Source organism: Podarcis raffonei, chromosome 1 (genome assembly GCF_027172205.1).
Source record: "Podarcis raffonei isolate rPodRaf1 chromosome 1, rPodRaf1.pri, whole genome shotgun sequence".
Lineage (NCBI taxonomy): Eukaryota > Metazoa > Chordata > Lepidosauria > Squamata > Lacertidae > Podarcis > Podarcis raffonei.
In genome coordinates this window covers 77,601,494-77,617,491 of record NC_070602.1, presented here as the reverse complement: position 1 = coordinate 77,617,491, position 15,998 = coordinate 77,601,494, and the positions used below count along the sequence as shown (strand labels likewise).

General features: G+C 41.5%; 1 protein-coding gene across 3 annotated transcripts in view; it reads left to right on the top strand.

Annotated features, from left to right (window-relative positions):
- LOC128417083 (uncharacterized) overlaps nt 1-13,964 on the top strand; it is an 87,014-nt gene extending 73,050 nt beyond the window's left edge. For all 3 annotated transcript variants that reach the window (XM_053395327.1, XM_053395318.1, XM_053395336.1), the window contains exons 8-15: nt 2,786-2,895; nt 3,855-3,903; nt 5,513-5,633; nt 6,761-6,855; nt 7,404-7,469; nt 7,875-7,974; nt 10,401-10,553; nt 11,951-13,964. In XM_053395327.1, coding sequence (XP_053251302.1) covers nt 2,786-2,895; nt 3,855-3,903; nt 5,513-5,633; nt 6,761-6,855; nt 7,404-7,469; nt 7,875-7,974; nt 10,401-10,553; nt 11,951-13,638 — 2,382 coding nt within the window. In that variant the 3' untranslated portion in view covers nt 13,639-13,964. The remainder of the gene's footprint in view (nt 1-2,785; nt 2,896-3,854; nt 3,904-5,512; nt 5,634-6,760; nt 6,856-7,403; nt 7,470-7,874; nt 7,975-10,400; nt 10,554-11,950) is intronic.
- The last annotated feature ends 2,034 nt before the right edge of the window (nt 13,965-15,998 follow it).

Below are 15,998 nucleotides of genomic sequence, written 5' to 3'. Positions count from 1 at the left end.
ACCAATATATTGGGAACTGTGTGCTGCATAATATGGAACTTGTGAAGAGAGACAAAATAATCAGACTAAACACCAACCTTCATTTTATATGTTACTTTTACTTATCTATCATGTTTTTTTCTGGAGATTTCTCCCATATACTATTTATGATTTTTAGCCTTTTTATATATAAAAAATAAATTAAGTACTGTAAGTATCATTTAAACAAAAGTGTATATAACAGTATTTGCTTTAGCAGTATCTCCCTACCTCAGTTTAATCTCAGTTTTAGGGATTTTTTCCTTGGTAGCAAGCACCTGATCAACAATGATTTGTCACTGACACCCCTGGAAGAATTCCATTTCTAAAAGCAGGCTTGTCACAGATGCAAGAGATTTCCTGTCTTCTGAAATTTTTTGAGCTGTCCTGTTTTCTCCAAGGTTCTTTCCACAGCCAGTCTTGTGTCTCATAATATAAAAGCCACAAAGGTGCTTCTTTTGAAAGCAGAGGCACCATTTATACAGCCAGTTCTGTACTGTAAATGAGAGTGGTGTTTATTAAGAAAAGCAAAAGCATTTTGAAGGGGGGGGAATTCAAATGGCCCTGTCATTTCCCAAATTATATGCATATGCCACAGTTAGTATGGGCCAAAACTTCAGAGAGAACATGTGATTGCCACATGCTCTCTGAAGCCAGAGTGGAGTTAACAACAGGGTCTACAAATAATTCTCGGTAGAACCCTCATCCTCTTTTCCTGGAGTCCTCAGAAATGTTTGATGTGCAATGTTTAATAATTCGGACAGTTTCTTTCCTCAGAACATAGGAATGAGGAGGGTGCTTCATCTGTGAGAATCTGTCAGTTTCTTATTTTGTTGAGCCATTGAGTCCCATAAACAATGTTTTGTCAGCCTATCCATGGAACTTGGAAGTATGGACATAAGACTCCAGTTGGTTACAAAAGAGCGTAACAAAAGCAGTTCTTTCAAAACATCCAGATAATTGCAGAGTATAAAGTAATTACATGCTGCCTATGAACATATGACTGGCGTGTCACCGATCCCAACATTTCCCAGTAACTACTTCCACTAACTAAAACAGCTGTACTTCTGAGGCAGGGTTATCAAGAGAATTATCTCAACTATTGCCTTTGCATCCTGTTCAGGGGATGTTCCCACCTAGCCATGTCACACAGCAAGTGATTAGAATAAACAAAAGTCACAAGCAGTTTAACTAAGCTCCTGAGGGGTCTGCAATAAACAAGAGACTCACTGTATAATAGGCTTTTCATGAACATAAATCCAGGAAATCGGCTCTTCATAATCCTCCTCATCCTTCGTGCCACCTGAGGCCAGAAATTAGCTCTTCGTGATCTCAAAGAAAGTCGGAGCCAGATTTTCATAAGGGAATGTGAAAGGATTGATTTCCAATAAAATCTATGGGCCTTTGTCGTCCAAACTATTTTAAGCATCTTGCTACTAGAAACAAAGATTCATGCTTGCTTTGGCTACAGCTTCATATCCAAATCCAGCACGCCTTCATCTATGCAAAATACATTCTATATGCCCCTCTAGATTGGAGTTTATGTGTCTGACCAAAGTGTGTGCACACACTCTTCCTTCTCTGTCAGCAATCCATTTTGCCAACTAAGGACTATTTCCTTCATTTTGATTTTTCACAAAGGGCATCTGTGTGTTGCTTCCATCAATGAAAGTGTAATGCATTATCCATGTGCTTCTTTGAGGGCAAACACAGAAGGTTATGTTGAAAAGCAGGAGTGTCTGGCATGCAAGTAGACTGACTTATATAGAATACGATGAACTTCCCAGCATGTTCCCTTGAGTAAAAAGAATAACATAAGTGACCTGCAGTTTGAAAAAGACTCTGGGAAGATTGCGAAGATTTATGGGGTGGGACTTTTGTTACATCAAGACAGTTAGCGTAAGAGATAACTGTAAAGTATTTCAGAATGTTTGTCTGCGTTTGAATATTGTCATAGCTTGATAGCCCCAGATAACTGAACAATAGAAAAGCCTCTTTTGAGTTATTTGGTTAGTTAGTTGTTATTACACTTATATCCCACATTTCCTCCAAAGAGGTCAAGGTTCTCTCCTTTCCCATTCACAAACACCTTGTGAGGTTGGTTTGGTTGAGAGATAGTGACGGGCCCAAAACCACCCAGTTAACTTAATAGTTGAGTGGAGATTTTAACCCTGGTCCTAGTCAAACTCTTTAATCCTGCATTCAGGGTTCTGATCCGGCTCTTGGAGCATTTTTTTCTAACTCTCCCAAGACCCCACAAGGTATTATTGGTGGCATTAGGGAAAAAAGCGGGGCAATAAAGTAGACACCCTAGAGCCCCAGCACCCTAGTAAGGATGCAAATTGCTTCCTCCCTGGCCAAACATTTGCTGAGAGCCAAGGGGATGATTAACGCCCCCCCCTTCAACTGATCTGCACAAATTGGCTGTGTGCTATTTATGGGTTCACTCTCATGTATGTGAGAGTGTGGGCTGGCTACACCTACAACTGGTATGGAGCCCCCAGAGGGTTACTCAAGGGTGAATATGGTCCTCTGGCCAAAAAAGTTAGCCATACCCGCTCTAACAGTTAAACCACATACATAAGTAGATTTTCCTTACCAGTAACACCTCTAATCTCACTGCTATATTATTCCAAATTATGTGCATCAACTTCAGTTAGTGTTTTCTGTTGTCTATGTTGTTAAGCCACGCAAAAGCAGAGGTTCAGATACCTCTAGATACTTCAAAATATTTTCTTAATGCTTTAACCCATCTTCCTTCATGCAGAAAATGAAAGAACAAGCCAAGAGTTTCTCATCAGAAATCAAGCAGATAGACCTTGATGTCAATCGCACCTTTCGAAACCACATCATGTTCCGGGATCGCTATGGAGTAAAGTGAGTTTCTCATGGATCTTCCCTCCTATTTTAAATGTATATTATCTGTGATCCTTTGTCCAGCTGCTTCATGTGCTTAATGAAAGCTTCTAGTTCCTGGAAAATGTCAAGGAAAAGTGTAAAACATAATGAACAGAGATCATGTAAGTCTCCAGGGAGATGATTATGTAAGACTAATTAAGAAAAAATAGAGTACATTTTGATTCCAAGAAAATTTAAGCAAAGGAAAGAAATGGTAGCAAATAAATATTGCCCCATGAAAGACTACTGAAGAACCAGACATCACCCCATTGCTTTCAGAGGGAGGGGGGCACACCTTTTCTCATTCCAAATCTATTCTCCATTCCTCCCTCTTCCTAAACATGCTTAGGATTTTATGTTCCAACCTTCAGTGGATAAGGTGGAAGGCAAGACTACAGAATCATCTTGATGTTGTTTAGAGATAATGTTTGACAGGAGGACAGAGTCTCCCTCTTGCTAGCGCACCCTTGAGAATATTGCAACCTGTTTGCGTGCTCATTGGATTCCACAACCCATTTATTTATTAATGAAATTTCTCTACTGCCCTTCATCACAGGGCACTTCACACTATAAAAGCACAAGAATACACACCATAGTAACAAACAAAAACAATACCCCCTGCCCAGTTTAAAGGGCCATATATTGTTTAATTAGCCAAAGTCCTGGGAGAAGAGGAATGTTTTTGCCTGGTGAAGTTGCCAGGCAAGCTTCCTTTGGGAGAGCATTCTCCGTATGGGGAGAGACACTGCACATGTTACCATTTTGCAGTGTGCCAGTTCTACTGCTTAGTTTCTCATATGGTTACAATATCCTTCTTCTGAAGCACTACAAATAATGAGCACCTTAACTGGTAAAAAAATTAAAATAAAATACCAAAAAAGGGCAGATCCCACACTTTGTTGTTTTTACTCACCCTTTTTTTCTTTTTTCTTTAATAGGCAACAAGCCTTGTTTCATGTCCTGTCAGCCTACTCAGTTTACAACACGGTAAGCTGTTAAGAGATTCAGCAGGAAACTGAAAAGTGTTATATGGCAATAATGTTTTGTTTAGCTTAGAATAAGAATTTAGTTTCTGTGCTGGCAAAACATACTGCTCTTGTACAAGAAATGAGTGTACAGAAAGTATTGAGTGGCATAGAAAAATGATGGGGAAGTGCACTGAAAATTGTGGGATAACAGCAGGGTCAGATGATGTCACATAACATCCACACAAACAGATCAGGATGAATGCTCAATAAACAGTGACAATGTATAACCTCCACACAAATTTGGCAGAAGCAAATGGAGAGGAATGCAAAATGAGGTTATCTTGAAGAGCCCAGGGTCATTAAATACAGAAAATGTACTTGATTCAATGTATATCATTTTCTTGGATGGTATATTTATAAAATTGTATTCATATCTTTAGCTCCAGGTGCTGCTAGCAACATTCATGATGCTGGAAGCAAAAACCAAAACAATTAATGGGGGTGGGGTGGGGGTTGTTCATGAAACTGGAAATTCTGCAGATTTCAACCATGCTGTGATAGCTCTGTTTTTATACAAAGAAAGACACAGCCGCATATTTGGGCCTTGCTATCATCATATTTTCTGAGTAGCTTTTCTGTGACTCTGACCTACTATCTGAATGGAAGATATTGGTCAATTCTCTTTGTGACTTCTTTTGCTGCATTCAGTGGCAGCTTCACAGCTGAAGACTCCAATTTGTTACAGTCAGTTAAGTCACTTCCAGCCACAGGGCAGAGAAGAGAGAATATGCTTAAATTAGCTACAGAATTTACTGTTTCCATGAGCATGGGGAGACTCATCCCCACCCCCTTCAACAGAAGATGCTTATCCTATTCTTTGAATTGGCTATCCAGCAAGAATTTAAAGTGGCATGTGTGCAGTGTTTCTGTTTCATGCAGTGCTGCCTATAATGGTTGTGATATCTGAATTCATTTATAGCAAAAGTAAGGAATTGCTTTTATTACTCTGCAAATGCCAAGGCAGATAAAAGTCCATCATTATTATGCCTATAATGCAGGGAGCAGGACTGTAATAGGGAAAGAGTGAATTACACCAGCCAAGTGTTACATGCATTTTGCTGGGTAGAGGTATAGTGTATGGCAACCTTGAAGCTTAGTTCATTGTGGCATATTGGGGATTTTATTGGAGGGGGCAGAGGGGTGCTGTGAAGCTGACTTGAACACCAGTGCAATTGATTAAGGGCTGGAGTGATTGAAGTGAGCCAGGGAAAGAATGGAGAATTTCATTGGTGAATGGGGATGTTTTTGGATGCCTGGTCTACACATAGGCAGATGGCAGGTCTACCCACTGAGAAACAATGGGAGGGGTAGATCTAACATGCAAGCTTCTCAGGGACCAGGTCTACTCAGTCCTCTGCTGCCCAGAAGGGCCTGCAGCCCCGGAAAAATTACTGCAGACTCCCATGTCCAAGGATCACCAGTCACCCCCTTGCCTGAATAGTTTGGATAAAACTTGTGTCCCATTCAATGTACTTATGGGAAAGTTGCCTTTTGTTTTTGTGTGTAATGTCTACTCTCCTGTAAAGCTGATCTTGTGTAATGTGTGTCTGCATCTTTGGATCTTTCAGGAAGTGAGCTACTGCCAAGGAATGAGTCAGATTGCAGCTATCCTCCTGATGTACTTAAACGAAGAGGATGCCTTTTGGGCACTGGCACAGCTACTTACCAATCAGAGGCACGCAATGCATGGTAAGGTTCAGCTGAAAACACTCTTACTCTTCCCTACCACCTTTGCAATATTTTGTTTGTTTGTTTCCTTTATCATAAATATTGTAAAAAGGTAAAGATAAAGGAACCCTGACAGTTAAGTCTAGTCGCGAACGACTCTGGGGTTGCGGCACTCATCTTGCTTTACTGGCCGAGGGAGCCAACGTTTGTACCATCCTTCAATCATATTCCCAGGGCACTTTACAATAGGTTCTGATTTACTGGACTTGGGAATTAGGCTGTCATCACTTTCTTTTTCCCTCATACCTCTCTCATTACCAATATATGCATTTACTACTGGTGTACAGAGAAGTCTCTTAATGGAACGAGGGTAGGCCCTTGTACTTTGCTTTAAATATGTAGCAAAATATAATTCTTAACTGCAACTGTTCCAACACATCCAGAAAATGTTGGTCTGTTTGAAACTTGGCCACATTTAAGCTCCTTTATCATGCCGAAGCTTTGGGAAGGAGCAGAGAAGAATAATCTCTGTGCAGACTGTATTTTATTGAAAAAGGGAGGGTAGTTTGTATAATCCTGTAAGTAACAGGAGATTAAAGTTTGAGAGGTCGCTTTGACCAGCGCCCTGATCCCTCTGCGTATGTCGTGGCTTGTAAAGAGGACCAAAAGAGTCCTCCAGCTCTCCTTAAAAAACAACAACTTGGGTTTAAAGGAATCAGCTGCATTTTAGTGATATTAGAAGTTTGTGGTGCCATGTTGCATTCTACTGCTGTAACTAGCAGTAACCCTATCAGGGATGAACAAGGCCTGGCCCAAGAAACTCAAATCACAGTCTTATGAGCAGCCTTGGCTAAGTACAAGGTATTTTTGGAGAATAAAAATTACTCAACCTTTTGGATGTTCTGGTCTGCCACAGCATCCATGGGCAGAGTTCCAGATCTTGTCCAAATATGAAACTGTAAAACTCTGTTTTATGGACAAAACACTAGAGTTTTATATGCACATGTGACACTCACCTTGCTTGGAACTGCTGGTATTTGGGCATTTTAGGAAAGGTCCCCATTATTGCACCCAGATCAGATGTTGTGCTGCTCTTTTTCTTTCTAATTCCTTCTGACTCTGTGCTTTTCCTCCTTTTTCCTTCCAAGGATTTTTCATTCCTGGATTCCCAAAGCTACAGAGATTCCAAGCCCATCATGAGGCAATCTTAAGCAAACTCTTTCCAAAGCTGAAGAAGCACATGGTAAAAATTTCTGTGGTTAAGTGAAAATTTGCTGTGTGTGTGTGTGTGTGTGTGTGTGTGTGTGTGTGTGTGCTTATTTGTATACCCTACTCTTTATCCTAATGGAGTCCAGGGTAACAACCATCTAAATATAGAGCTATCGAAGTATTATCATCTGTTCACATCTTCACAAGCACATTTTTCATCATGCACCACTTCCTTTTTAAACCTTTATTGCTCCTGTTAATGGAGAATGTGCCATTTATCTCAACAATTTATTCTGCAATTATGGCTGAACAGAATGAGGAACTTTTAAAAATCTGGATAATTCTATAGAAAAGCTAGAAGCAGGCAGCACTTTCAAGGTAAAATGAGAGAGTAATTCAGCCACTGACAGGACATGGCTATCAAATTCAAACATAATACAGTACATGGTTATTGTGCCATTTAACATTTGAGGGGAAATACAAGAATATTTCAAGAATGCCAGTTTTCAGAGTTAAAAGAAATATTGTTTGCAACCCTCTAACTTGTCAGTGAACATTTTCCTCATTTGCACTCTCCCTTAGGACAAGGAACAGATGTCTACAGGGATTTATACAACGAAGTGGTTCCTTCAGTGCTTCATTGACCGGGTATGGGTCTTGAGGAATGAGGTGTTCAACGTGCTTATGACTTCAGTGTCCTTTTTCCTTGCACCATATAATTTGTGTCTGATCAAAATTAATATTGTATTCTGCTTGTATTTTCATTAATTAGGATAGTGATCTAAATTAAGATGGGACTGGTACGCAAAAAGTCCTGTTATACATAGGATTGTCAGTTGGACTAATTTGCTCTTTAGCGTTAAAGTGCCCAAATGGGAATCAAATCTCTCTGAATTTACTTGCTGGAAAGATAATTAATACCAAAGTACAAATAGACTTGACTCTGGCTTGAAGATATGTATTGATTTGATAAAGGACATTTTGCTACTGTGGCTGTGCATTGTGTTTTATGTACAAATGTATAACATCTAAATTTTCTAATATTATAAACAGACCCCATTTACTTTAACTCTGCGGCTATGGGATATCTACATTCTAGAAGGAGAGAGGGTTCTGACAGCCATGGCCTACACTATCCTCAAGTTGCATAAAAGTAAGTTGTTTCTCTTGACTGTTCAGTCTGAATGGTGCTAAGAACCTGGGAGTGTAACTTTATAAAAAGAGAGCCAATTTTTATGGGCAAGAATCCTGCAGTTTCCCAAAATATTTTGTGTTCCTTTCATTGGCTCAAATATAAAAATGGCAATTCTTGGACGTCATATTGCATTTGTTCATGTTTCAATGGTTAGCCTCTTTACTAAATGGGTATCATGATAAGTTGCTCATGTGCATCACGGGCTCTGTTAGCGTCCACTTCCACACCAACTATTGAAGTGCCATTTCATGATGCATCTTCTAGGCCTTCCTTGAAGCCACAGTGAAAGCAAGCAGGAAAACTAATGACCTAATTCAGCTCTTTCTGAGCCTGCAGAAAAGCTCTTCATTTCACCATCCAGTGACTCAAGCTGGATCTGTTAACCAAATATTTACCAACGTGGAGCTGAATGCATTGTAGGTCAGATGAACTCAAAACAAGCCGAAACCACAATTCTTTTCCTACATATGTTCCAGAAAATCTTACATACTGTTATAGAACTTACTTTATAAGGGGTAGTACTAGCTTGTTTGGCTGCTCTGCTGCATATTAATCCAACTATTAGAGCATTGACCGAGTGCCAAGTGTACCTGGAAGTCACTTATATTACTCCCATGTAGTGATGTTCTCTGTAAGCCACCAAATGGAGATATATAAACTATACAGCTAGCTAGATGTGCAGCAGTCCAATGTGCAGTCTTAGTGTTCTCTTCTTCCATCCATTCCTATGCCACTGCGGATATTTAATCATTTGTTGTTTTGGGGAGGAATTCATCTGATTAATGCAGTGAGCCATTGAAAACAAGTGGCTGATCACAGAGGCATTTAAATATGTGGACCCACAGCCTGCTGAGCCCCACCATTGCACTGCTGTGAACAGAGAGGTTTCAGATTACTTAATCTTTTTTTAAAAAAACTTATCTATCTGATTTGTTCAACAAAACTTTGCTTTTGCATGTAGGTTGTCTTGTATATAACAGATGAGCACTGCCAACCCTATGAGGAGTCCTCATAGATTGCCTTGCAAATGCATTCTGTGTCTGCTGCACTAAGGAATAAGCTGGAATACCCATATATCTGTGTGAAAACTGTCTGAGTGAACCACAGTTTGGGTGGAGCTCACTTGTGTCTAGACAGTCAATAAAGGTTACCAGATGGCTTTAGCTAGCTGCTACTTTGTGCAAGGGGGAAAAACTGCCTTAAGTCTAGCATCTTGAACATGTTCAAGGGTTAAAAGTAAATTGTGTGCAGAAAACTAAATGTCCTGAATTTTAAAGGAGACACAATGCAATTTGGTTTTACGTGGTTTCTTTTCTTCTAGGACATATTTTTCTTTTCTTTGTTAGAGCATGTGCATGTGGAAGAAAAAAAGGGAAGGGCAATATTGAAATGCTTTTCTGACAAATTCAAATTCCAGAGGAGGTAGTCGTTTTAGTCTGTTATAAAACTCTCTCTCTCTCTCTCTCTCTCTCTCTCTCTCTCTCTCTCTCACACACACACACACACACACACACACAGAAGAGTCTGATGGCACTCTAAAGACCATTGCACTTACTGTAATGCATTGTTAGAAGTTTTTGTAAGTGGCATTCACTTGGTAGGCCACAACTCAGCCTGTTGGTCATGCAAAGAAAGCTATTTGTTCAGAAGTGAAATCCCCAGGACAAGAATATGTGGGCAGTGTGAGCAAGATGGACGGAATAAATGGATTGCACTGTTATGATGTAGTCAGTGTTTATATGTAGTATTTCTGTGTATGTATTATAGCAATGTATATGCCAAAAAATTCATTTACATTGGCCCCAAAGGCGGAATGAAAAGGAACAGATTTCTGCACGCAAATTATGACTGACATTAGATATGTAAATACAGATGCTTTTCTGTGAAGTTATTCTGAACGCGTAGAATTTAATTCCTGAGGATTGTGCATTTTCATGACCAAACAACATTGTCAGAAGCTGATCTGATGCAAACAGTACCAGGTAATAGAGTGCAGCTTTACTCCCCCTAGAGGTGTTATTCTGAATCTGAGTCTGAACCGTTCTGCATATGGCTGCAGACAGCAGTGTGCCAGACATTGCTTTATACAGGCAAGAGGTTCTGATTAATCTAAATACCACAATGATGAAGTTATGCAACACTATAAATTTCCACCAGGCTAGATCTAAGGGCATTAATTAGAGACAGAGAAAACTGTAAATATAGAAGGCATGTAAAGGCATACAAAGCGGAACGTATCAATGACTCACACTTACTGCAAATTTTACCTTTTTATTGTCTGCATTGATAGTTATTATTTTGTTGAGATCAGCACTATTCAGTGGAAACTATATGTCTGAACTCTCATGTATCTTTATTGTGCTGCATTTTCTGCTGCCTGCCAGAGCGCTTGTTGAAAATGACCCTAGAGGATCTAAGGGAATTCCTGCAAGAAAAAATTGCTGGCTCCTTGCATTTTGAAGATGATATTGTAATTGAGCAATTGCAAGCATCCATGGCCGAACTGCGCAAAATGAAATTTGACCTGCCACCCCCGGGTAAGCAGAAGTAGAATATGTGTTAATATTTTTATCATCTGCTATGAACCCAAGCACACTCCCTTCACCTCCCCATCTCTCTGTCTGAGCAGAATTCAATTGGACTAGCCTCCAATTCCAGTTAGAAGCTAGATGAGGAACGATTAGCAAAAACACAAAGCCCTTTCAAAAGCCAAGACTGGAGAGGCAGGGTCTGGGGAAGTGTTGCTCTACTCCATTAGAGTTCACTTGCCACCATTGGGAAGCCCCTCGCCTCTCGAAGTGCGACTGGGGGGCCTGCATCTGATGTTGGGGCCAAGAGACACAACTAGGGATTCTGTTGGTGTGCTGCCCACCCTGACCAAGCCAGCCGAGTTTGTCTTGGGTGTGATGTTGGAGGAACCCAGAACTATGGTTTTGTGTGACTTCAATATCCAAGATGATGTTGCCTCAGGTCTGGCTCAGGAGTTCATGGGCCTTCATGGGCCTGTCTCAAATGGTAATGGTCATTGGTCCAACACACCCATGATTTAGTATTTGCTCCGTGTGGGGAAGGGGTGGTATTTGACCTTATCTGTTGATAGTGGGACACTACAAACCATGCACTACATCAGAATGGTGTGGTGCTGTGGTGGCATGCAATTAGGGGAGTATATATGAGTTCTCATGAAACACACTAGGAACTGTGGTTCTAGAAGAAGCCCAGGAGTTCTAAATAGAGTGCTTGGTGTCAGCAATTCCTAGCCTTTGGGGGGAAGCTCTGTCAGGTTATATGTACAGTATGAACATGAGCATGATCCAGCAGGGCTCTTCCTAAGGTCCATCTAATAGCCCAGTATCCAGCAGCCAACTAGCTGCCACTAGGAAGCTCTGAAGCAGAGTATGGAGGCAATGGCCCTCACCTGCAACTGAGTCTACTGATTGGATGACCCTTAGCTCTAGTATTATGAGAGGGAGAGAATTTTATCTCTCCATTTCCTCCACCTCACGCATTATTTTATAAACCTCAATCATGTCCCTCCCTTTAGTCATATTTCCCCCCCTAAACTAAATATCTCCAGATCTCTTGAGTTGTTCCTCATGGCATTGTGTGTCTATAAGGCATTCTCACGTATGTCACTCAAAATACCTTCTCAGCCCTACTTGAGCTGTTTGCATATGTGCATGAATGTTAATGCAGAACTAAAAAAAGAACCCCATTTAAATCAGATGAGGTGAGAGCTGCAAATATCACCATGAATTTTTTTTTTGGGGGGGGGAGAATATATATGAATTAGATGCACTAGACGGACAGGCTGTTGTTCCTTTCCTGACCACTTATTAAATTGGGCTACAGAAAGTTTGGGTTCCTTTCAGCTGCCCTTCATTGTTGCACTTGGATTCAAAATAAGAAACTAATGTGTGGCTTTTCATTACAGCAAAATCTGAAGAATTCCCCAAGAAACCTCTGGGGCTGGAGCTCTCTCTCAATCCGGTGTCAGTGAAGCCTAATGTTGCAGCTAACGGCCAGAAAAAGGCGGCCGGGGACCTCAACCATGACAAAGATGTTGTATTGCAACCTTCTCCAGATAAAAGTCCTACTTACTTGAACGAAACAATAGTTAATTCAAATAAGGCAATGCATGAGATAGTCTCTGTTCCACAACCCAATGGACCACCCATCCAAGCTGAACCAGCTGATGTGCACCAAAATCCATTCCAGAATCATCATCAGCCAAGCCAAAAGTTTGAAATGGAAGAGAAACAAGTAGAAGAAAATGCCAATGAAATCCCATTGGAGGATGGTCCTATAATGCCGGATGATATTGAGGTCATTGGAGAAAGTCAGGATGTGGTGATGGTCTGTAAGGTGGCTGAATCATTGGAGAGCAGTGGTGTAGAGAGGTATAGTTTACAGGAAAATAACCCCTGTCTTTTTATAGATGATATAGACCATGCTGCTCCCCAGCAGCTTCAAGGTGAGACAGATGGATTGCCAATGGACAACTCTCTCTGGGAGGAGTCTCACTTGCAGAGCCAGACCTTAGAAGCAGACCTGTCTATCACCCCCAATAGTACAGAGACAGTATCGGAGTCAGAGATATTCTGCCAAGTGCCATTGCTTCCATCTCTTGAAGAGAAAAGAACCTCAGAGTTGGCATCATCTGTGTGCAATGATGCAGCTCTTCAAGATGGGAGCATCACCTGCTCCTCTGAGGATTTATTATCTGAAGATGTTGTGCTGCTTCCAGATCACCTGTACCAGCCTCCAAGTCCAGACTTGTCTTCTATGGCAGAACATAGCCAGTCCACAACATGTGACTTGTCAGAAAGCACAGCTGCTCCATGTCCGACCAAAGCACTTGCTGCTCTTCTTCTCCCATTTCAGGATGGACAACGGCGACCTTCTAATGCATCTCAGTATGATAACCTGTCTGAAGGGGACAATGGAGAAGAGAAATCTCCTGTACAGGTGCCTGGTTCTAAGAAACTGGCAGTTTTAATACCACAGACTGAGCTCTGTGCTCCTGTGTTAAAGTGTACAGTGCCCAAGTCTGCATCAGTTGGGGAGCTAGAAAATCTGCAGAGGCAAAATTGGGAAACGGTAGATTTGATGCAACAGGCCAACGAATACGGCCAGCCCATTTCATTTGCGGTGCTGTATCCTCACAAGAACCACCCTGGTGGGGGCAGTGTGCCAATCTTATCTGAGCTGGACTCCGAGATGCCGTTGCTGTCAGAAGGCTTCCAAGCCCGGCCCACTTCATCCCCGGTGCTGCAGGAGCAGCACAGCCCCTTCAGAATAGTAAAGACTACCACCCCGCTTCACTTGGCTCATGCTACTGAGCAAGACTTCTCAAGCAAAAAGCAAGTGGCTCTGCCCTTGCCAGAAGCCAGCTGCCATGATGCAGGTGATGCTGGGACACTTCCTCCTGTAGCTATGGAAACTCTGGGTGGGGATGCCAGGGACTGTGAGCAGAAGTCACGGAACACTTTGAGTGGTTCACCTGCCCTTCAAAGGCCAAAGCCAAAAATCCCACCCAAGGTTTTCAAAACTCATTCAGATAACAATTTCTACCCCGGCTGCCCTCCCATGGTGCAAATGTCTAAGTCAGTCACATTCTAGTAGAGCTGAGAATGAGGAAATTAAGGTTTCACAGCGCTTATTCATGAGAGGTTTGGAATGAGAAAGCACAGCCTAAGGAGGCAACTGCATTGCCAGTCATACTGTATGCCAATAATTCAGGATGGAGCTTAGAATACAGGCCAGTAGACAATGCCTGTAGATGGATTCTTTACAAATTTGGGTTCTCCTCTTCAGACAGCTCCCAAAGTGCTTTTGAATCCGGCTTTTCATCTCCTCTTTTACAACCGAGTAGATGTCTAACAGATTTAACCTGACAAAACCATTTGAACTATTTCTTTCCAAACCCTTACAGCTGAAAATTTAAGGTGAGCTGAAAATTTAAGGTGAGCATTAGAACACCAGGGAGGTGGAAGGAGTCATTTAAGGAAGCAGGCGGACCACTCAGCTGTAGGTTTGGGCCAGTAGCACATCTTTTCAGTAGCAATAGTGGTGCGGCTCTTCTGTTTCAGTCTAGCAGCCAGTGTAGTCCTGTAAATTAAGCAGTGGATGATTCATGTCAGGAAAGTTAGCTTTTACAGCATCTATGCAATATCCAGCACACGTTCATGTGTGTGTTCTCTTGCAGTGAAACCAGGCGACTCAGCACGCCTGTTCTTTAGCTCCCTCACTTGTTTGCACTGATGAGGATTCTCAAAGATTAGTAAAAATATTTCATGCAGAGGAATGCTTTTCTGTTGAGTTGAACTGTGTGATGTCCTGCACATAGAGAGCAAGTGTAGTTTCTGAAAGAAGCCAAGGTGGTGGGCTGGATTCCATGCAGCTCGCCAGGGATGGGTTCATGTCCTTGGGCCACTTGCATCACCAGGAGGGGTGACTGTGGCAGACAGAAGAACTGTAGGAGGGTCTGTCTACCCACCTCTCCCTCTGTATTTTTCCTGTGCAGATTCTGGAAGTGAGCTGGCTCACAACCATGCAAGTGACTCAAAAAAGCTTCTGTAAAGAGGGGCTGTGCACTTGTACAAAAACGAGAACTGCTCTGTTATTCTTAGGCTGTTGGCAAACCACAAGAGTCCCTTGGAATTGACACTAAAGATACCATTTCCAGCCTAGCCTTGTGGAAAGCATGTTGCAGATGCTAGGAAAGTCATCACAATTCTTGTGAATGTTTACACAGACATAAGCCCACTGAGTTCATTGGAGCTTACTGCTAAGTAAGTGTGCATAGGATTGCAGCCTTTACTTTCCTAGATCCTTGATGCCATTCTTTGCCCATTTGTCTGTCAACAAAATGCAAAGTGGCCAAGACAGAAAACATAGCTTTAGAAGATAGCCTTTTCTAGGAACGTAAGGTGTGCTTTAAGAACACGTATAGTCCTAAAAACTATAGCTTTAGAAGGGAGCTTTCCTAAGGCCTGGTTCTTCAAATACAAGCTTATACTTCATGCCCGACCTTCTTTCCAGAGCTGTTGTCCATCAGTATTTGCCCCCAGCCTTTTCAATGGATTATCCAAGAAATGCCTCCTTAAACAGATGTCTGGTTTGAAGTGAAGGACTCGATAGTGCACAGTTGCTTGTTTGAATGGTCTATTGCTTTTTAATATTTTTACCTAGAAGTGAGGGAGCAAAGCAAGCAGTCTGCAGCTGGCAATCCTAACTTCCCTTTGCTAACCACAAGGAGAGGTTACTTGTTTAGCCCTGGGAGCCAGGAATTCTTCTAATGTCACAGTAGCTTTGTTTATGATTTTAGGGGCTTGTATAACTTCTTGTCCGCCTCTTCCTTTGGTGAGATGGGGAAGAGAGAATAATAATCCTTAATTCTTACCTCATGGGGTGGTGTGAGGCCTAATGATTAGTTAGTTCTTGCAGTGTTCTTGAAGGAAGAGAAGAATGGCGATGGGGGAAGACAAAGATTGTGCTTGTGTGGAATTTTACATTTTACTTCCCTAACTGCTGCACAGTTGTTGAAAAATGTTTGTGTATATCAATCGTTCCAGGATAGTATTTCAAGGGTAATGACTGGTAAGTCTTCATTTTGCTCATTGGCTTCTAGAACAGAAAGAAAAGTGTTGAAAAACGGTTGATATCTAGGTTAGTTTTCCCTCAACGCGCACAAGACTCCTGTTTGCTGTAGTTGGAGCAAAGGTTAATAGGAAAAAGATGGGATCCTGTTTAGTCAAATATGTGTTCATTCTACCAGTCTGATCTTCCAATTTCTGTATATTTTTTAATTTGTACCTCCATTTTCAGTCTAACAAGGTACGATCAGAATTAAGGTCATCATGCAATACATTCGTTTTAAAGGTGCTTATCCAGAAATATTTCACAGCTGTCAAATGCACATCCCAGTTAGCACCTACATGCCTTGAACTTGTGACGCACATTTTCCACAAAAAGAATTG